General features: G+C 39.7%; 2 protein-coding genes across 21 annotated transcripts in view; one reads left to right on the forward strand and one right to left on the reverse strand.

Annotated features, from left to right (window-relative positions):
• BRD4 (bromodomain containing 4) overlaps positions 1–22,119 on the forward strand; it is a 76,338-nt gene that overhangs the window by 44,236 nt on the left and 9,983 nt on the right. For 4 of the 5 annotated variants that reach the window (XM_080996520.1, XM_080996523.1, XM_080996522.1 and 1 more), the window contains exons 7-13: positions 1,569–1,931; positions 5,589–5,717; positions 6,167–6,376; positions 7,263–7,462; positions 9,054–9,355; positions 10,344–10,454; positions 21,630–21,682. In XM_080996520.1, the coding sequence (XP_080852646.1) occupies positions 1,569–1,931; positions 5,589–5,717; positions 6,167–6,376; positions 7,263–7,462; positions 9,054–9,355; positions 10,344–10,454; positions 21,630–21,682 (1,368 nt within the window). The remainder of the gene's footprint in view (positions 1–1,568; positions 1,932–5,588; positions 5,718–6,166; positions 6,377–7,262; positions 7,463–9,053; positions 9,356–10,343; positions 10,455–21,629; positions 21,683–22,119) is intronic. The other variant, XM_080996524.1, reaches the window with a different exon arrangement.
• LOC308472058 (uncharacterized protein) overlaps positions 5,496–22,119 on the reverse strand; it is a 37,848-nt gene continuing 21,224 nt past the window's right edge. For 2 of the 16 annotated variants that reach the window (XR_013983285.1, XR_013983288.1), the window contains 5 exons: positions 15,782–15,885; positions 14,238–14,409; positions 11,211–11,370; positions 9,360–9,417; positions 5,496–5,711 (listed from right to left, as the gene is read on the reverse strand). Coding sequence is in view for 2 of the 16 variants with exons in the window: in XM_080996525.1 (XP_080852651.1) it covers positions 9,369–9,417; positions 11,211–11,370; positions 14,238–14,409 (381 nt within the window). In the remaining 14 variants the exon portion in view is untranslated. Of the gene's footprint in view, positions 5,712–6,408; positions 6,579–9,359; positions 9,418–11,210; positions 11,371–14,237; positions 14,410–15,781; positions 15,886–17,693; positions 17,840–22,119 lie in introns of all 16 variants that reach the window. The other 14 variants (XR_013983277.1, XM_080996526.1, XR_013983287.1 and 11 more) reach the window with 13 other exon arrangements.

Raw genomic sequence — 22,119 nt, forward strand, 5'->3', positions numbered from 1 at the left:
GGGTCCTCTATGGTCAAATCCAGCTCGCCTGGGTCCCAAACCCGGCCCACCCGGCCATTGCAGAACCCGCCTCCGTCTTAATTTTTCTAGTTCCGACTTAGGGCGCAGCTGGAGGGCCTAGTAAGTGGGGTGCCGCTGGGCAGCAAAGGACGAGTCCTTCCCAAGAGAGAGGGGCTCCAGCAGGGGTTCTCGTTCCTTCCCCGCCCCAGAGACAGGCTCTTCTTGGCGTGCCTTTCCCCCTCTTGCCCCTCTGAAATCTCTTAGGGGCGGGAAGCAAGAGGCGCCCTGCCCTGGACCCAGCTGCAGCTCCCTTAGTTCCCACTCGCAGGCGCGGCCAGCCTTGAGTCACGTGCAATTAACGCTTCCCCACGTTCCTCTTGGACTCTGTGTCTCCCTGCCTTGTGAGTGCTATGGGGGAGGCTCCTCGGAGGCAGTGGACGAAACCCATCAGCGCACAGGTTTCTCCTTTTGCTGCCCCTCCCAGGCGTTTGTGTGGGAAGAGGTGTGCATGGACAGACCTGTTCTGTAACAATCCTGCCTCCTTTGATTTTCCTGTTTTTTTGTGCACTACAAATAAAATATGTGCAGTGTGTATAGGAATTCGTTCATATTTTTTTCAAACTATAGTCCAGCCTCCAACAGTGTCTGAGGGACAGTGAACTAGCCCCCTGTTCAAAAAGTTTGAACAAGGTATTACGAACCCCTAATTACAGTTGAGAAGCGGAGACTACGGTGCAAGTGTGGGGAATCTTGTTCCGCCCAAGGGCTGCATTCCTCATGAGCAATCTTTTGGGGGCCATATGGTGGTGGTGGTAGATGGGGCCAAGGAAAAGGTGGGCATAGCAACAGACATGACTCTAAACTCTGTATAATGGGCTGCATTCCAGCCAAAAGCTTCCACGTACACACATGTTGTCCTTCCAGGCAAGCATAGTCCAAGGACATTCCACACAAACAAAAGCTGACAAGGGTGCAGAGTAAGTCCAGTGAGGAGGCGTGGCCTGGGAAAGTCCCACAGTCCAGATAGAGAGGCCAGGAGGGCCTTATGTTCCCCGCACCTCACATAATAGCTTAAGGCCACCTAGTGAATTTATGGCTAAGACGAAGATTTGAACCAGGGGCTTCATGGCACACAGCTACACTGCTGGTCCCCATATTTCACTACACTGGATATTAAGATTTTTATGTGATTTTTAACTGTTTCTCTTTTTCCCGTAAACTTGATACTTACGTTGAATTATATACTTGGCCTAACTATAGTTAAGCAGACATATTTTCTAGAAATCAAAAGTGAGGCAAGGGTTAAGAGCTACCTTTGAGAGACGACTCTGCATGTTCTTTTCTCTTCGTTTTTCTTTAGCTTTTATCTTATTGTATCATAAAAAGCTTTATTAAAATCTTATGGGGAAAAGTGAACCTTTTCCAATGCCATTTTTGTGGGAAGTGTTTGTGATGGTGTTTTCCCCTTCTTATGCGGAGTATTTACTCAGTTGTGAGGATTTCACTTGATCCTATCTAGCCAATACAAGGAACAGAAGGCTACATAGAGTGTCTGCTTGCTTTTGCAGACAAAAAAAGGCGTGAAGAGGAAAGCAGACACTACAACTCCAACAACAATAGACCCGGTTCATGAGTCCTCATCACTGCCCACAGAACCCAAGGCTGCCAAGACAGGTCCACGAAGAGAAAGCCGACCAGTGAAGCCGCCTAAGAAGGATGTTCCAGACTCTCAGCAGCATGTAGTAGAGAAGAGTAGCAGTAATAAAGTGTCAGAGCAATTAAAATATTGTAGTGGCATCATAAAAGAGATGTTTGCTAAGAAGCATGCTGCCTACGCCTGGCCCTTCTACAAACCTGTGGATGTGGAAGCACTTGGGCTTCATGATTACCGTGATATCATTAAGCATCCCATGGATCTGAGCACAATTAAAGTAAGTGTAGTTTTAAGCTGTGCATGTAGTCTTCTCTGAAAGCCAATACCCACACATCTATACACCTTGTAAGTTATGAAGGAACTGTACCTGTGTTTGCTTGTGCAGGCATGTGCTTGTTTACTGTGTAACTTTAAAATGTTGCTAGACTCCCAGCTCCCATCATCCCTAACCCTTGGCTTTGCTGGTTGAGACTGACAGGAGTTTGATTCCATTAATATCTGGAATGTGAGGGAGTATCATCTGTTTATATTATTCTTTGTGGATAGGGAGGCTTGATTTCTGATTTTGTAGTTCCTCTGGTTTAGACAAGTATTCTTGGCCCTTTTGTCCAGTTACAGTATTTTCAGCTTAATTTCCACTAGAAGGGAGGGTTTGATTTTGGTCAAAACAACTATGTATGCTGGTCTGTGAAAAATCTAGGTGCAGTTAGATGCACAAATCTTGATCAACCTTGGGATATCTACAGAGGCTGCAAAAAATAGCAGTGAAAGTGACTAGCTTTTCTTCTTCCTCTTCAGCAAGTCCAAAGTACTATCTTTACTGTGGAGGTGACACTAGCAAGTGATTAAGAAACCATTGGCGGTTTTCATCTTTCAGTGAAAGAGCTTCTCCCTATAGTCAGACTTCTCAGCTTCACCACAAATAGGTTATTAATTTCATATCAATTTCAGTCCCACCATGAAGGGACTTCTCCTATTTGTAGCCTTTGCTCAGAGCTAGTATGCTGCTACCATAGGACTTTCCAGAACCAGCAGCAAATGTGCAAGCAATTGTACTACCAGGGTGGAGCTGGGGGACAGTTTTCTTGGCAGGGAGAGCACAGATGTTCAGAAGGTGTTCCAGAGTTCACCGTCAGTTAATATATAAAGTCATGGGGTAGCACAGTGGGAAAGCTATGTAGTTAGAAATCAGCAAAATAGGTTTTGTACACCTGTTAGTGCAGAAAATAATGGCAACTTTCTTGATGGAATAGAAAAGGGAAAAGTAAAAAGATGATTAGGAGATGATGCCTCACTAATGAGTTGAAAGGCTGAATAGGATTAAAAGCTGTATAGGACTCTGATGACACATGTTCAGTATTAATACATAATAATAAGACTTGCAACAAAATGTTGCCATGTAGAATGCTCCTTTTTAGGGTTCAAGCCATGCTTTCTATGATATAGGACAACTATGGTAAAGTAGTCACCACCCCCATCTAATGGGTATACCACATTGCCACATACTCAAAGGGTACGTACCAAGGCAAGTATGGGTCAAGTCCAAAAGCAGAAACTACAAGTCTGAATAGCCATAGGCATGTAATGTGATGAAATACAGGTGGATGGTTGGATTTTAAGCATAAGAGGGCCAGAAGCAGAATTAAATGGTCAAAGCCAGAGAGTCAGTTTCTGAAGGATAATATAGGTGATGCACAGGAGTTTGTTCTTAGCAGAGTTGCTCAGACTGGAGCCATACATAAGGTCCTATTTAATACCAGTAGCACCATTATTGGCTTCCAAGCTCAGCTATTTCATCTGCAGTTTCTCTTTCTGATGCTATCAGGGTAACACTGCAGCAACTAAGTTTGACAGTCATTTCATCCGTAAGAATTGGGGGGGGGTTCGTTTTGGTTACTCCACTGACCTTCATTGGCTGTGCTACTTATATAGAAATTAATACAGGAAGAAATTCTTCTGGCTTTTTCTTTGTCAGGTTCAGCTTAGGGCTATGGAGTTCCTAGTTGGTCACCTTGTCTGTGCTTAAGGCTTTGCTGTGTGGAAGTGGGGAATGAGGATGAACTACAGAGAAGTAAACATTTTCTGTTTTTGTAAACCAGGCTTCTTGTCAGAGCTACAGGTCTGCTTTTAAAAGTAATTATTAAGACAGATTTGATGTGGAGAGGGGGAATAAATTAATTGAATCTTGTTAATAATTTTGGGCAGAAAGGATAGGTAGGTGGAGGAATAAAGGGAAAAGAGGATGGATTGATGCAAAAGAGTTTCTTCATAAGTTAGACTTCCAGGGGGTGGTAGGGACACACCAACATGGTCAAGAGTGCACTGGCTGGCTGTATTAATGTGGCTATCCCATATATCGGAGACATTGTGAACCAAATTTCCCCAAGATGCCATGTGTAGTTTTATTTGTCAAATGTGCTGCATTCGTATCAGGGCTAGTGCAAGAGATTGCATCACCCAAGCTGCTGTTGCCCATTCTCTTCATTGATGTGCTGGCTATAGCACCTCTCCCGCCCCCATTGGCTTTCTGTCTGTTTGTTTTGCTGCTACTTCAGGATGTATTGATCTGATATACAGTGGTACCTCGGGTTACATACACTTCAGGTTACCTACGCTTCAGGTTACAGACTCCGCTAACCCAGAAATAGTACCTCGGGTTAAGAACTTTGCTTCAGGATGAGAACAGAAATCGTGCTCCAGCAGTGGGAAGCCCCATTAGCTAAAGTGGTGCTTCAGGTTAAGAACAGTTTCAGGTTAAGAACGGACCTCCGGAACAAATTAAGTACTTAACCCGAGGTACCACTGTACAGACATTCACTTGTGATTACATTATGTTGTGGCGCCAACAAGGCTTCCACCTCTTACCTCCTTCCTCCCTGCCTAGTTCTAGGAAGGTCCTGGAGGGATCCCTACCTCCGAACAATGAATCTGAGATTGGGGTGGGGGACCATGAAAACACATGTGGTGCTGCTTAATGATACTAAAAATGGAATCAGGGAGCTTAAAGTTACTGCAACTCCCTCCAGTCTTAGGCATTATTAGCTGCCACCGCAAACCATGGCAGCACATGTACTTTCATGGCTACTCTGCCCAAAATGCTTTGCTCTGAGAGATGGAACTCCGCCCCCCTCCATTAGTCTTTCCTGGAGGGAGGAGAGAGCTTCAGCGAACAGGCAGCAGCAGGGCCAGCCAAGAGAGGTAAGCAGTGGGCTTCAGGTGGTGTAATTTGCAGTTGCTTCAGTTTGCCTAATCACTAATGGAAGGGCCAACCCAGATTTTCATTGACCTTCCCTTATAGTGGTAACATCCATCTTATTGGCATAGTAAAGAACTTAACATGCAGCTGTGGTGCAAGTACTATTCAAGTAATCTACTCCTGTAGGTGAGGAAAGATGAGATCTTACTCTATTTCTTATCCCTATTTGTTTCTTGCAATAGCTGCCCCTTCTGGCTGCTGGGAAGAGGCAGTTCTCCTGTGTCTTACCACTGTGCTACTCAATGCATCTGGCCTGCTTTCCAAAGACAGTGAGGATATATAACTATGGGATTTTAAAAACTTACCGTATTACTTAAAAGATTTCTATGTTTCTGCAGTAAGAATGCCAACATTCTATGAACTGCTTTTTAGACTTCTTTCCAGAATGGGCAAATACCTTTCAAGAATCTACTGTGCTAGTGCACATGTCCTATAATAGATTGCTCCCCACAACATTGAGTGTTCTGAGAAATTTCAGAGCATTGTAAACAGTAGTTTACTGCACACATCTCTAAAGTATAACCATTGCCTGTAATAAATCTTGCTGTAGCTTCCTTGTGCATATACCCACAGACAGACACGTGATAGAAGTGCAAAATATTGGTTTCATTGTTCCATATTCTTCATATATTGTATTTGAAATATTAATGGCAGAATTTTATTTTTTTACATTTGTAGTCGAAACTGGAGAACCGGGATTATAGAGATGCTCAGGAATTTGCAGCTGATGTCAGATTGATGTTTTCCAATTGTTACAAGTATAATCCTCCTGATCATGAGGTGGTTGCTATGGCACGGAAACTGCAGGTAAAGAAAATATTTCTTTAAAATTAAGTTCTGTATTAAAATGTTAATTTTTAAGAGTTCAACAAAATCTAATTATCAGAAGAAAATGCTGAAATATTAAACTAACATAAAACATGCAATTATAAGCACCAAATATATACATTACTCTAGGCAAAAAATATATCTGTAAAATATGCGTACACCATTTATTTTTCAGTAGGGTCTTGGACATGAGGCCTAGTTTTGAGAAAAGCTCAAAACCTGGTTGACAAACTTTGTGGGGAAAGAGGAGGAATGTGATTCTATTGAGTCTTCTGGCTTGTATCCACTGAGCATGGTATCCTACTGGACTGCCTCTCTGCATTTGGAACAAGGGATACCACTGGTGATTCCACTTTGGGGGAAGTAGTATCCTAAAGGTGGTTGCCGAGTGGGGATTAATGTATATATTGCTTATTGTATTTCTCCAGGATGTATTCGAGATGCGTTTTGCTAAAATGCCAGATGAGCCTGAAGAACCTGTGATTCCAGCTTCCTCTCCAGTAGTGGTGCAGCCTCCACCCAAAGTGCCCCCACCTTCATCCAGTGATAGCAGCAGTGACAGCTCCTCTGATAGTGACAGTTCATCTGATGATTCTGAAGAAGAACGAGCTCAGCGGCTAGCAGAGCTCCAGGAACAGGTAGTCTATTTATGCCTCTGAATCTGCATCACCTTTGGTCCACTTAACTGCAGTTTTCAGGTTTGGAGTAAGGATCTGTTCAGTTCCCTGTATACCCAACCATGTGCAAAGTCTTGGTCTTCTGGCCCACATTGGAGTTCATTATTTTGCAAGCCTGCAACTTGAGACTTCAAAGGAGGAAGAGAACCCAAAGTTCTCAGATCTGTAGCAGGTGAGAAGGGAGAAAAGTGAACATATGTTCTTTATAGCCAGTTGTCATTAGCTTTTTATCCCAGGACTTACAATTTTACTTAAAAGAATCAGGCAGAGCTTACTTTCACACATTCCTCTTGAATGTACTATTGAATTCTAGTGTGAAAAGAGACTGGAATCACTTTGGGTCTATAATTTTTGAGTGGCCTGTTTGACTGAGTCTTCCTCCCAACTTTGGAGCTAGAAAGCTGCTGGGACAATCTCTGCCCACCTTTCTAGCTTCAAAGTTGAAAGGCAGGATTGGTTGCTGACTATGGACAGCACCACACTTTGCTTTGTGAGTGAAATTGTTGAAGCCTGAGAGTCACACTCTTTGCACTGTTGATATGATGTGAGGAGAGAAGAAGCATGGGCTAAAGGAGAATCTTGACCTTCCATGGCTGTCTTAATTGCTTTAGCAACTAGAGTTAAACACTTCCTTGTTTCTTCCTTTCCTGCTCAATAGACAATATTGCTCATGTAGAATGGGTGATCTTGATAACATTACACACAAAACTCTTCGTAAAAAAAGCAGTTAGATGGGCACCAAAGTAAGCAGAGGGATCAGCACCCCCCCCTTTTTTTTTTTTGCAAGGGGAGATTAAAATGAAGAGATCAGAACAAAATTGTATTGATCTTTATGTCCACTCCTTAGCTTAAAGCAGTGCATGAGCAGTTGGCTGCCCTGTCCCAGCCACAGCAGAACAAACCAAAGAAGAAGGAGAAAGACAAGAAAGAAAAGAAAAAGGAGAAGCACAAAAAGAAAGAAGAAGTAGAAGAGAATAAAAAAAATAAAACCAAGGATCCACCACCTAAGAAGGCCAAGAAAAATAATGGCAGTAACAGTAACTCAAGGTCAGCCTTCTGTGTTCAAATCTATAGTTTATTTGATTTGTTTGGACTGAAGAACAAGTGTGTTGTCAGGATTATGGCAAAACTTCCAATACTTCAAATATCTAAAACCTCTAGTTGAATTCACATTATTTTCAACCATATAGTATTATGAAAGTAAAACTCTAGTTATACAGCAGTACCATTTATTTGAGCTTTCTTGGCTTTTAGGAAAACTAAGTATGTACAGGATTTGGTTTTAGCAGATCCTTTACCTGATACAAAGGCTTACTTCAGCAGTCTCCAGTTTGCGCTCTAGATTTTGAGGAGCAATTGAGGACTTTTTGCATGTTAGAAAACCTTAGTATCAGTAAAATCATTTCAAGCAGTCCTTGAACAGGCTGCTGTGTTGGGAAATTGTAATTATGAGGCTGTATCTAACTAAGTTGTGCTTGAGTACACATTGAAATTAATCTACCTAATTTAGTCATGTCCATTAATTTCTATGGGCCTATTTCTGTGGATCTATTCTGAGCATTACAAACATTGGATGCAACCCATGATTTATATTGATATATTTGTTTTATATAAGGCCTATATTTTAAGATGCAGAGATCATCACCCAGTGAGAATTGCATGCCTTTCCGTTTTAGAGTGAAGACATAAATTTCTCTAAACTGGCTCCTGGAGTTTTGTCAAATGTGTGTGTTCACTGTGGAATAGGACTACGCTTTTTAAAAAAACCAGAAACAAAGTTTAGGTTTAAATATAATTAACAGTTAGCTTTTTAAAGAAATAATAATAATGTTGAGCTGCCAAATGCTATGAGGAGCAAATGGAAGTATAGAGAGTAAATAGGCGTGGAGCAAATTCTGTCCCACTGAGTGGTTCTTTTGGGTCTCTGTGCGGTCCCACTCATGGGGTTTTGCACCTGCACAGAGCCCACTCCAGGAACATTCTGGACCTCAAGGCAGGGAGCTGGCATAAATGCCAGTCTGGATATCTATCAGGTGATGACCTAATTTCTATACTAAGTTTAAGTCATCTCCTTAATGTGCTGTGGCACCTTCAAGAGTGTAGTCTCTATTGCATATATAGCACATCATTATCTATGCTATTCCTCCCTTACCCACTTTCATAACAAACTAAAATTGTATTTGCATTCTGCAAATACGAGTTGCTCCCCTGTGATTTTCTTCTTCTTTTGCTATATGTCATTTTATATGTACTGTAATTTTGCTGAAACAGTAATACTTTGCATTTATATAGCCCCCTTAGTATTCAGTGATTTTCATATATATTATCTTGGTAATCCTTACATTAACTCTGGAAAAGAGGTCATTATTGTTTCCAAATTGCAAGTGGGTTGAGGGTATGAGATGATGGCTTGTCTAAGGCCACCTAGTAAGGCTATATGACTAAGGTAAGAGTTGAACTGTAAAGTTATTGACTTTCATCTTAGATTATTAGGCATTTGACTATAGCAGATTTCAGAATGTAGTAGACAATGCTAATAAATTGCAAACATAATCAACAACACACTTTAGAATAGCATTTTGCTGTCTGTCTAAAATCATTGTTTTGTAAAATAATGCATTAATAATTGTTCTTTAAGTAGTAAGAAGGAGCCTGTGACTCTGAAGAACACCAAGCCACCTCCTGCTTATGAGTCTGAGGAGGAGGAGAAATGTAAACCAATGTCTTACGAAGAAAAGAGACAGTTGAGTCTGGACATTAACAAACTCCCTGGCGAAAAACTAGGCCGGGTTGTCCATATCATCCAGTCAAGAGAACCCACGCTGAAAAACTCCAATCCTGATGAGATTGAAATTGACTTTGAGACATTAAAGGCGTCCACATTGCGGGAGCTGGAAAGATATGTAACATCTTGTTTACGGAAAAAGAGGAAACCTCAAGGTACCTTTCAAGCTCAGAGCAGTTGTGTTACATTCCAGCGCTGTGTATTAAATCTCTTTCCACTGTATAGAGAGATGGGGGAACATATTAGTATTCAGGCACTATAAACTCATGCAAGGAAAAAGCATCCCTCATTCCGGAGTTGCAGCCATTCCAGCAAATGATGGATTAGATTAATGGATTAGATCTATTAGATGTTATCACTGAACTTTCTTGATGGCCTATGATACAGGCCATTGAATCATAGTGTTCCTCAGTTTATAACTATATTACAAAAATTTATAACTATATTACAAATCTCTTCAAACAGCTATAAAAACATACCATATTTCTGTTTTATGCCATTGTAGCCTATTTTAACTGTTTTGTAAAACTTATGAATGTTCTATTTATTATGAAACTGTTCACCACAACCAGACACAAAAACTTTTTTTTAGTTGCAGATAATATTTCTAAGACCATAGGTTGGTATCTTATAAAGCAATGAACCAAGGCTCTATGATACTTCTCCATTGCTGGAAATTATTACAAGTTTTTGTATTCATAATTGACTATTTTCGCATACACATTATTCAAAGGAAGGGCAAACTTTCTAAAAGAGGTGCACAGCAGAAAATAAATGCATTTTGAAGTAGTTATTACTATTTGAGAAATCTGACAGTTTTTAAAAGGTTTCCCTTTTTGCATCTAGAGTCCCATTAATTCTGCGTTGTTTTTAAAGGACTATATAACAAGGCAAACTTTTCTTCTACGTGTTTTATGTTGAAGCCTTGGAAAGAAAAAGGACAGCATGGCAGCACATTCTCCCTGCCCTTTTGAAACTATTGCTTCATTTAGCCCAGTTAAAAACGTATCAGTATGCACAAATCTTCCACAGGGAAAAGAGTAGCAAGGCCATAGTGTTTAAGGGGAATACTGCATAGCACAAGAATGGGTTCTGGATTATATTCTTATCCAATGACAATATTGTGCTATTATCTTGTTGCAGCAGAGAAAGTGGATGTAATTGCTGGTTCCTCTAAAATGAAGGGGTTCTCCTCCTCAGAGTCTGAGAGCACCAGTGAGTCCAGCTCCTCCGACAGTGAAGATTCAGAAACAGGTTAGATGCAGATTATTTATAGACTCAGTCCTATACCTGTTTCCTGTATAAATAAATATGTTTTTAGTATGGCTTCGTCTTCTTAATTTTTTATTTGGTCTTTGTAAAGCAGTATATACAGTATATTTTCTGTATACGAAGCTTACCCAGTTTGGATCCAACGTTATAAAGAGGGTGTCACATCTGATTGCTTCAAAATGCACTGAACAATGCTTTATTAATTTAGGATGGCAGAGCCACTTTATAATTCGTGCTACGGTACCATTTTATGTGTCTGATGGTTCAGATTCACAGCTTTAAAAAAAGAATATTTTCTAAACTGGCTTCTCATCTAATAGAGAGTAAGATACACTTTTATTAGTGAACGTTCAGTCAACTTGCCAGAAGGTAGCTACAGTGTATGATCGTGTATTGGAAAGATGGCATTGAGAAGTTATTGGAAAAAACAGACTGAATGCAGGGCAATCATCGTACTGAAAAGCTTTGTCATTTCTGATTAACATTGCCTCAGTATATTTTTGCTGTTAACTTTGAGAGCTCTTACAGGTTTCATTTGATACTCCTCATGTGACCCTAAAGTTGTTGTTTTTTTTATTTATTTATTTGAATGATGCACTTAGTTTTGTGCTAACAATCAATATTTTAAAATTAATAAGTATGGCAGAATAAAATTCTGTTTACTCTTTGCATTAGACCTGCAGTTCTCACATGAACTGCAAAAGCATTTTACAGTAAGTTCTTCAAAGATTGACTTACCTTAAGGTTTTATTCATCATAGGCTGGATCCAGACTTTGGATTCAGCAGTGGGTTCCTTCTGGTGGAGAGCAGGGAGGTGATTTTTGTCAATTACATCCTTCTCACTGTAATCCCCAATGCCACTTGCCTGTGGAATTGTGTGAGATGTGGTGCTGGGGACTGCAGGGGAAGGTGTAATCATATTTTAGGATAGGCTTGCACATTAGTGTGCTGAGGGTGGGTGGGGAAAAATTGACATTTTCAATTAGTATAAGCAGTAATAGTTTCACTCACCTTTTCCTATGTTTAAAATGGTAAATTGTGTTCAACTGAAGTTCTAGAAGACACTGTGCTGTGTCGCAAAAGGAGCTTCTATAGTCTGCAAGAGGCCCATTCCTAGTATCTATATACATATGTGAAAAGGCTCTTGAGTTTGTTTAGAGATGGATGATGATGATGATGATGATGATTCCTAGGGTGTTTCCCCCCCATGTTGGCAGGAATGATAGGAATTTGGCTATGCAGATAATAGGACAGCCAGATGCAAAAGAGGACAAAGGCTCCTTCCTGCTCCTTTTTAACAACTGCATAGAAGGAATTTTAGTTGGTGTACCTTATCATGCAATCTACACCTGCAGAACTTCTCTCTTCTGCAAAACTATTAAAGGTGCATGAGCTGTATTCTCTCTTGCATCTGGTTGCCCTAGCAGGTACTTTTCAGAAGATGCTTTTAAATTAAAAATTAATTTCAGATTTATTTGATCTTCCATGTTTTGTTTTTTACTCTGTTCCTTGGACTGTCTTGAATTTCAATAGCAAGCTTCTTTAAATGGCAATTAGACTAGGTTTTCAGTGAAACAAAAATGCTCTACCAGTTTATATGTGAGCAAGGTATTTTACAGTATAAGTTTGATTAAATACTTTATTTGTATTGTTCTTAAAACATAAATTTATATGATTTAAATGCTTTTCTTCATATTGATCAGAAATTGGTACTAGGAGACGTTCTCCAGCTCTTGATCAGCCCTAAAACAAAGGTCCCTGACTGGTAGAAGAAAAAGGTCTCATTTTAACTTGTACAGTTTGTTTTCTCAAAGCAAGTTTGATCTCATTAGAGTGAATTTAACTTAAGAATTATCAGCGTTCATAGTAGACATAAGAGTAAATTGAGGTTTTCCCCAGAACATTGATTTTAATGCTTTAAAAAACAAAAACGAGAGGCAGAAAGCTTGGTCTTCATTTTACTATCAGGTCACAAACCTTGCTAGCAATGCTTGTATACAAGAATGTATTTAGTTATCCAATCTGAATGATATTTATGCCTACCCAGCTGCCTAATAAGCATAATATATATGAATGACTCAGCAAAGAGTGGCACATTCCTGCTTTTCTCTCACCAGTTGTTAGATAATGCTTATAAAAACAAGTGGCATAAACTCTTTTAATTTAAAAAACAGTTTGGGAATCTGGTGAAAGCATTTCGAAAAGCATCTATCTGTGATGTATACTTGGTATTTCCCTCTGGGAGTCCCTTTTAAAAAATCATTGCAAAATTCCTGTTGCTTTTTAAACTCGGGGGATGTTAAAAAGTTTGGTGTTCTCTTGGACAAGTGCCAAGAAGAGGTGGGTATGTGCAGGTGCTACAGATATCATGACCAAAGCAGGCAGTAAAAAGAGGAACTTCTCCACAGTGGACATTCCATCCTAGATACATCTTCCCCGTTTTTATTTATTTGCAACATATTGACTCACTGTGTTGGTTGTTTTAATCTGCTATGGGTTGTTTTTTATAAGCAACCTTCAAGATGACTTTAGTGTGGGGGGCAGGGTTATCCTGGGATGCCTCCAGTGTATTATATAATATTTTAATTCTGCCTGTTTTTATACCTGTTTTAGTTAATAACATTAACCATGCCTGAGGTAATAGAGTTCTACGTATGGGGAAACTGTCGTACGTTTAAAAGTTTCAGACCGTATACCAATTTCACATTAAAATATGGTAGCGCAAGGTTATTTCAGAAGTAACATCTGATTTTGAGGTTGAAGTCCACTTTAGGGGATTTAAGTTTAGTTTTGTAATGCATTGATTGCCCATACATGTTATTTGTGCATGTTTGGTTATACGCAATGTGTCATGTACTGAGTATAAAAAGGAAGTGTGGATTGTGTCCAATTAAATCACTGCACATACAGTATGACTTCTGTGACTACAAGTGAACCCGCCCGCCCCCCAGCACTCCCAGTCAGCTCCAGGAGTTCCTGGGCCTTCAGAGCAGATTGGGAGGAGGGGAGGAGAGGGAAGGGAAGTTCCATTATTTTCATGGAAGTCATTCTGCGTGTGCAGTGATTTAGTTGCATATAACCCATTGATTTCTTCCACAATCATCCAAATCAATAGAGCACTTTATACTTGTGGAGGGAAAGGGATTTAAAGTGTTGGGGAATCCCTGTTGCACAGAAAAATCATATAAGCCATAGGAAACAATTTTATCTAGTGGCATCAATTAGCCATCATTCATATAGGTGAATCCAACTGAACTCATTTGGGATTTTTGCTGCATTAGAAAGGTTCAAAGAGTCTAATAATAAGATAGATCTTTCTTACCAATATTTGAATTGTTTTAAACTTTTACTTATAAGGCTTGTTAATTCTATCCAACAGTGTTGCTCTGATGACGGTGTCTGTCAGCAGACTAGGAAGGGGAGCAATGTTCATCAATTCTCCTTCCTTCTCTGCTGATCCTCTCTTCTGTCCAAAGGATTTCCCAACCCTCTGGGGCAGGTTTTGGGAAGGCACTTGCAGGGATGGATCCAGAGTGTCCCATCCGCAGAAAGAACTGAGTGAGGAGGAGGCAGCTTATGCTGATTCCTCCATCAGCCCCTGCCTCACCTCCTGTGCTGTTCTGGTAACGCTGTGGAGCAGCAATTTGCAAAACTTGCTTCACGCCCAGAGGGAGTGTCCCATGAATAGAACTCCACTCACAGAAACTCTAGGTCCCATAAAATATGTATGGTTTTAAATCAGATATAAAACAAGGCAATATTACCTTGGGTTTGATTGTTGTAAATGGCTTGTAGAGGTATCTTAACCTCTTGATCTGTGCTGCTGGTGACAGTTAGATGCCCATCTGTTGACCTTGCTGTCTCTACCCATGGAAAACTTAGCAAGTGGAAAGCTAGCACGGCGGTGGCCTCACTGGCGGTAGAAAGCATAGGGCCCTGAAATGTGGGGGGGGGGGAGCAGAGTTGGCCATGGATCTGCTTAGATTCAAAGCTGCTTCATTTCTCTGAGAGGGACCTCGTCTAGGCCCCTTACCTAAATCATTCTGGAGCTGGCATTACTAACCCCCCATTATCAAAACAGGGCTATTGAAATAATTAAAGCACTTTCAATTTTAGCTGGACTTTGATATGTTAATGCTTTTTTATTTTTAGTGAATTCTTCTTTCTTCCTTTGTCTTGACTTGCAAGCAATAGACTCTTGTTACATGAGCCTAGTTCTCAAGACCCAGCAGGTGAGGATCTAAGAGCAGGTTCAGACTTCAGGTGAAGCGTAGATTCAGTTGTGAATTCACCCCATGTGTCGTAAGTGGTCTCAGTCCACAAGAGAAGCAAACTTAACTATGAGGTACTCCATCATACTTTAGACTAGTGCTTATCTGAACCTGAGGAGGAAGAAGAAAGAGGATTGTATCCAAGTAAACTCTACTGAGAGTAGAGCTACTGAAATGATTAGATCTAAGTTAGTATGAACTTAGTTGGCTGCAACCCAGAGTTTGCCCTGTCCTTGTAATTAGAGTATGTTCTTACTTGAATGAGCCTTCAGTGTTCTTCAGTAGCATTTGATATCTTGGAATAAATTAGAGCACCTTCACCAAATGAATTTACAGTAATACTTTCAGCATGACCCCATCTGACAGCTTTCTCGAAATTGCTTTTTAATTCTAGAACCTGTGCTACAGGAAATGAGAAACATTTCCAGTTAAATATGTTGAACTGTGAAATTTTCAACAACAGATAAACTTCCAAATGTCATGCATTGTGGCTGGCTAAATCTTAGCATATGGTAGACAAGTATCTCTTTGCAGTTTGCTTCTTTCTCATCAAGCTGCCTTTGATTTGGATTGAGTACAATATTAGTCCCTTTTACTGGTTGTCATGTAGCTTGTGGTCTGTTGCAGACTTTTTTCTGTGTCTGAACTCATGTGACTCCAGTTTCTTACATACATTTATGACCTCTCAGCATGTTACTTAAGAGTTATCTAGGCTGATGGAGACCTTTGCAAAAAAATTTAGATCCCTGTTTTGGTTTATACCCACAGAGTTGTTTGTTACATGAGAAGCCTCTTCTATGAGTAAACATTCTTATATGCTATGACCATGATCTAGAGGTATGTGCGCACCAGAGTTTTCTTGTCTGTTTCCCTTCCAACAGCTCCTTCTACTGAACCTCCTCCAAACTACTTTTTTAAAACCTCTTCCAATTTTAAGGTTTGGCATGAAAGCTGCTGAAGGATTGGCTTCACTGGATGACAGCCAATATAAATCGGGTCGTCTGGTTTCATTCTGAATTGCCCCACTTTGATCATACCTCTCCTAGTAGTAGGAAGGTGGAAGCTCTCTTTTCATGCTGCAGGTTGGAGTAGGCTAGTAACCCTCATTTAGGAGGAGTGATATTTCAGGTAGGAAATCCTCCTTTAAAAAGAAAAGGTGTTTAATGTTAGTTTGCTGCTGCAAAGCTTCACAGGTCTTTGTTGCATCTACAGAGCTTCTATGTGAAAAAGGATTCGCTATTCTGATCCCTATCAGGTACAGCTCTGCACATGTTCTGTGGAAGCCCATCTACATGGGAGCTCTGTTTGATAAGCAGCTGCTGGATTGTCTTCAAGATTATAACATAACCATTAAGTGTATTTAATTTCAACAAGGGTACTTTATACTTACTGTCCTCTATACTTTCCCCCTACAAACCAGAATTTATTAATTCTTAGAAACTAAGCACCAGCATTATAAATAGTTGCCTCAAAAGTATATTTTCAGTATGGTTGCATATATGCATACCTAAAGGCAGAACAAACAATATCTAAAATTTTAATCTTTTTTGTACTAATGACTTGTAATAGAATTATTCAGTGTACATACTGTCAATGGCAAGAAACACTATGTATAAAGTTGATCTAATCTAAGCTTTTAGGATTAGGGAGGCTACATATTGAAATGATTGCCTTTGTGCATACAACACTACAGCACAGTGCTTTCTAACATTTCAGTAAAGGTTCTTCATTTATAAAAACTATTCAGGGCTTTTGAAATATATTGTCTTTATTAGTATTGTTAAATTGTTTTTTCGATTTTGCATTTGTTTCTGTCATTTGTTTTTTAATTTTTCTGAAGGGGTAGATATGATAAAGGCTTGATTTTTTTTATTGGAATGTATAAATGCATGTTTTTAGCAAAGCTGTAATTCTGCTTTCCCTTATGCACAAGTGTGAACTGTTCAAAGTGCATTTGATAACGAATTGACTGTCTGCTGTCATTTTTATTCAGCTGTTCAGTTATTTTACCTTTACAAATAATTTATCAGTAATTTATATAATCTGTTTTTCTATTTTATCTGCATGCTTATGATTTAACAATGATGTAATCACAATAATTTTAAAATAAGTTGTATAGTATCTCTATTTTTGTTCTAAAATAATAAAAATAAATAAAGAATTTGGTTTGCTACAGAAAATGTACCTGTTGTAAGATAACTAAAATTGTAGTTTTTAACCTGTCATTTCAAAATGGGGAAAATTACTTTTCACATTCTATACTAGTACCAGTCACTGTTGCTACTTCTCCTAAGGAAATCAAATAAACATATAAGATGACATATAAACTAGTTGGACCTTGATGCTTTTGAGAAAGCACTCACTAGCTTACCTGGAAAATAAAACAACTTTTCTTTTCTTTTTTTTTTAACACACCAGGCTTATTTTACTGAAAATCCCTTGTAGGATCTGATGACCAAAATAGGACCTTCTCAATGAACTCTGATTTTCATTCTGCGGGACTGAAAAGTGCAAATGCCAAAGCCTCTCCAAACTACTCTGTGCATGTGTGAAAGACACTTCTGCACACACAAGGCAGGAAGTTTGACCATTTTTCTACCCTGCCCTACAAACTTTGGGGCCCCCTGAAAGCTATTCCAGAGGGTCCACCAGCCTTTGGGTGGAGCCCTTCAGCTTGTATGGGAGCTGCCACTGGAACAGGGGAGAAGATAAGCCCCCTTAGCACAAGCAGAAGCAACCTTGTGATACTTGGAATGCTGGCCAAGGTCTATAGAGGAAGTTAATCAGGTTTTGTATACATGTGGGAAGTGGGGCTTTTGAATTACTTTATGGTCATTCTAACAGTTTTAAATAAGCTGAAAACTGCATTAAAATCCAGAAAGTGCAGTTCATAAAGTCTATGTTGTGTTTGGATGTTTTTGTATTATTTAAAATTAAGCATTATCTTACCTAGACAAGTGTGCTGTTATCAAAACATTTTAATAACTATTCCAGTTGAAACAAACAAAGAAAACCTTCACTTCTGCCTCTGCTTGTTCCTTATTTTGAATAGTGAAATGCTGATGGTGCTACTTGATGATCCAGCTTCTTCTCACCTATGTGACAGTGAACATCATAGTATCTTGTGCACAAATTCATTAGTTTGTCACACATTTGTGTAATTCTAGTGAAGGGTGTACTAAATATTTAAATCACAGCATGAAACACTGACACATAAAGTACCCATTAGACCCCCCAAAAGAAAGCTGCATTTCAGGAATAGACAGCTGTCAAGTCACCAAGTGATCAGGCTCAAATGATGCCAGAAATAATTTAAATAGCCATGTCAGTTTTTTCAGGTTGCTAAAGTTGAATGCTTGTCCTTAACAATTCCCTTCTCCCCCACCCCCTTCATATTGTTTACACACACAGCTAAATTGTATGGGAGTTGCAGAGTATGGGACCAAGAAAATAAAGCACAAAGAATATGCAGCTCATAACTTTGTATATTTAGACGTTAACTCTGCTTTATCAAACTAAGTTATATATTCCATATAAAAATAACCTCCCACTTTACAGGAATTAAATTGTCTGACCTGACAATTCATTTAATTGCCCTCATGCAAAAATGTATCAAAACCACTCTGAGGCCTAATTCATACATTATCTCAGGAGTATGTATGTGGCCAAAAATAATGTCATTTGAGTTTTCATGCAGTTGCAAAGTTAAAGCATAAATAAATAAAAACCTATGTCAGTACAGCGGCAGATATTTATCATGTAATCTTCTCATCTAGAAAAGTGCTATCTACAAGCCCATAAAGCTTTGGACACAGTAAACTGACTTAACAGCAACCATATTGCCGAAATAACATTTGAAATTAGTTTTAGAAGTATCTTACAATGGTGCAGTTAGTTGGAGTATAATATAGATAGATGAGTGCAGTCAGCTCAATGTACAAAAATATGCTGTGAAAATTTCATTATGACAGGCTTGTCATTGACTAAAAAGCTATTTAAAAAATCCAAGGTGGATTTCTGAGAAACTGAGCACTGAACAATATTTGCAAGCCAGGTTCAATGGATACCCCAACAAGGATTCTAGGTGGATTTGACAGTGTGTTAGACCTGTGATGTTATGGTAACTCCTAAGGCGATAAAAAAAGGCTGCTTCCTTACAGAAGCACCATATTGTCTATTCAGCTACATTTACACACGCTCAATTCTGAAGGCCCAGGTCTTTTAAATTAAGGGCTGGAAAATCCTTGCTCCTGGTATGGGCTGTGTTTGCAAGCTTCACACATGCATCCAGGCCTTCTCCATTGGAGCCCTTGGAAGCAGCTAGCTGTGTGGTTTGCATACTCAGGAAAGGTTTTTAAATTATTTCCTTAACTCATTCATTGATTAGCTCGTTCTTATAAGGAAGGATTGCCACAGATAACTATAGAGAGATGTAAGCACAAATACAAACACAAGACATCAGCATCAAAACCATAGCTATTTTGCCCCTTTTAGTCAGCTAACAATTCCTCATTTATTAAAATGGAATCCCAATATTTATAGTTCTTGTTAGAAATAGAATATTGTCTAATAATGGCACAAGAGGCCAGTGTTTTGCAACAGATCACACATTTTCATATAGGCATGTGTGCATCATTTACCCTTTATTCTATCTGCTCCATAGCAGTGTGTAGCATGTGCTTTTTAGACCGTACTAAGCACTGAGATGTTACTGATAAACTGAAAACTTGACATAGCACTGTCCAGTTTCTTAAACATCTTTACTCTCAAGGTGTCACTTTTAAAAAAGAATTATAGTAGCTAACGTGATCTGTAGCTGGTGCCAACAAGCTGTCTTCTGGGGTGGTTCTACCTATTTTTCATACTATTCACATTCTAACCTACATCAAAGAGCCGCTGACGGCTAAGTTAATTGCCTCACGGGTAATTTGGCCAATAAACTGCTTTCCCCATTTCACAGGAATGCTCTAAATCATTAAATTGCAACATGGAATTTCCCTCAAATTATGGTTGCATGGAAAGTAGAAATCAGTAGCTGGCACAGTAAAGGTCTTTCTGTAATAAAACATTGGATACTTAGAAACCTTTTGGATCCTTGTAACCAAGTAGGGAAAGCTGAACAAGTTCCACTAACTGCTTTTTCCCCAAGAGAATAAAGGGCCTGGTGGTAAACTTGTAGTTTTCCCCCCAAGAAGGATAATATTGGTGCAACTGATAATAGTGGGAGAATATTGATAAGAATGTGATACTTGTTGCTATTAGTGGGGAAGGCTATGTGGTTCTGTTTTAAGAGCAGTAAAGGGGTACTTCATATGCTGTCTTTATTAGGCTGTGGCTGGTGACAAGTTTTGAAAGGCACCTTAATTTTCCAGAGTTGTAGCCAACAAAGTCCCATTAGCACAAGGATTTCCATCTGCCCAGTGAGACTTGCTCTCCCCACAACACACCCCAAATCTGCTCTATAGAGTTGGGGGGAACTTCCAGAACAGGTTGTGGGTGTGAGGAGAAGGGGAGAAAGTCTTGTTGCTCAGGCAGAGGTCCTTGTGCTATAGGACAACTTACTCTTTCCCAGATGGTGCGCTGTATCTAACTCTGACCTGTTCTTTAAGTTGGTAGATCTGAGCCAACTTCCTTTCAACAGAGACTGTTTGGGCTTTTTATAGAGACTAGGAAAACACTTTCCTTCACTGAAGTACCTACTACAGTTGTCTTTGTCCAGTTGTACACATGTGTGTCATAAGAAAGTCTCTCACACACTCACCTGCACCCCACTGCCAGCATGCGAGGTTGATGGTTACCTTAGCTTTCTATTTTTTCTGAGATAGCCTTAAGTACCAAAAAGCCATCAAGCTGAAAAAGGCAGAGCATGGTCTTCATGTGAGGACATTTCTGTAGCAAGTTTACTATGTAATGCAAAGCTTAACCGAATGTTGTAGTAAAAATCCTAGAGCAAACTGTTGCTCCGAGGCTACCTAGGAAACAAGCCTACATGGGATGGTAATGGCAGTTAATTCAATACAGTAGTACCTCAGGTTATATACGCTTCAGGTTACATACGCTTCAGGTTACAGACTCTGCTAACCCAGAAATAGTACCTCGGGTTAAGAACTTTGCTTCAGGATGAGAACAGAAATCGTGCTCTGGCAGCAGCGGGAGGCCCCATTAGCTAAAGTGGTGCTTCAGGTTAAGAACAGTTTCAGGTTAAGAACAGACCTCTGGAATGAATGAAGTACTTAACCCTAGGTACCACTGTACAATAGTGAAGTGGAATAGGTGTGGCTGCGTTGCTCTCTTGGCTTCCCAAAGCCAGTTGCTGAGAGGGGCAGGACAGCAGTGAGCCTACAGCATACCAAGCTCCCCATTCCCTTGCCCCTCCTCTCTTGGTAATTGGCAGTGATGTGCTGCACTGGGAAGCCAGGAGAGTAATACAGCCCCACCCACACCCCTGGCCACAGCTGATTCAGCTGCTGCTATTATTTAGTATTGAAAGTACAGAGGAAAGCTGTAGTAAAATTTATGCAGGCAACTTGAGTTGTTGGAGGAAGATGCTCACAAAAGTGAATTGCTAAGCCCAGGGGTTGCTTTCTTTCTCCTGAATCTTTGACTCAACAGCTTGCATTGGTTGTAATGGCATCTTTGTAAAATAGAAGTGGTTAATTCATTGGGCTTGTTCTAGGCATGTAAAGGGATAAAGAACATTTTTCTCTATGCACATACATATTTGGGGGGGGGGGGGAATCAGGCAGTTTTCGATGGATTCCAAAAATGACTTTTGCGCCTTTTGATTTGAATTTCATAGTCATAAAATAATTTATATTAAAGAGCATTACATATAAACAATGTTATGAAAAAGCACTGTAATTCTCTGTTGTTCTTTCCCCCCAGAAATGCCTCCAAAACTTAAGAAAAAAGGACATTCTGGACGAGAACAGAAGAAGGTACATTGTTGTATAGGGGAAGATACTTTAATGTTTCTCTGCTTGACATTATGTTAATTTATCACAAAGAAGCCCACTCCACGTCCAAGAGAATGGGCAAAGCTTTGCTCATTTCAGCTCCCTAGACCTGTCTCACATGGGAAGGCAATACAGGCTATGGAATCCTGCAATACAGAATATGGAGCCAGTAAGATTCATTCATCTAGGCCCCTAGCATTAATCAAAGTTTGGAATTTGTGAAAGATAGGGTCCAGAATGGACAAGGAATTATCACTGGGTCCAGCTCTCAGGTTTCCTCAGAGGCTTAATGTTTTTTCCCAGTTGAAGAAGTAAGTGTTTGATGATTGAGGAAGTGCAGCTCAAACAAGAGAGGCTGCTATAAAAGATTTTTAAATTGCCTTTTGAAGCTTTTTTTACTGAAATTCTTAGTATTTCAG

Source organism: Podarcis pityusensis (genome assembly GCF_964106645.2).
Source record: "Podarcis pityusensis genome assembly, chromosome: 2".
NCBI classification, from domain to species: Eukaryota; Metazoa; Chordata; class Lepidosauria; order Squamata; family Lacertidae; genus Podarcis; species Podarcis pityusensis.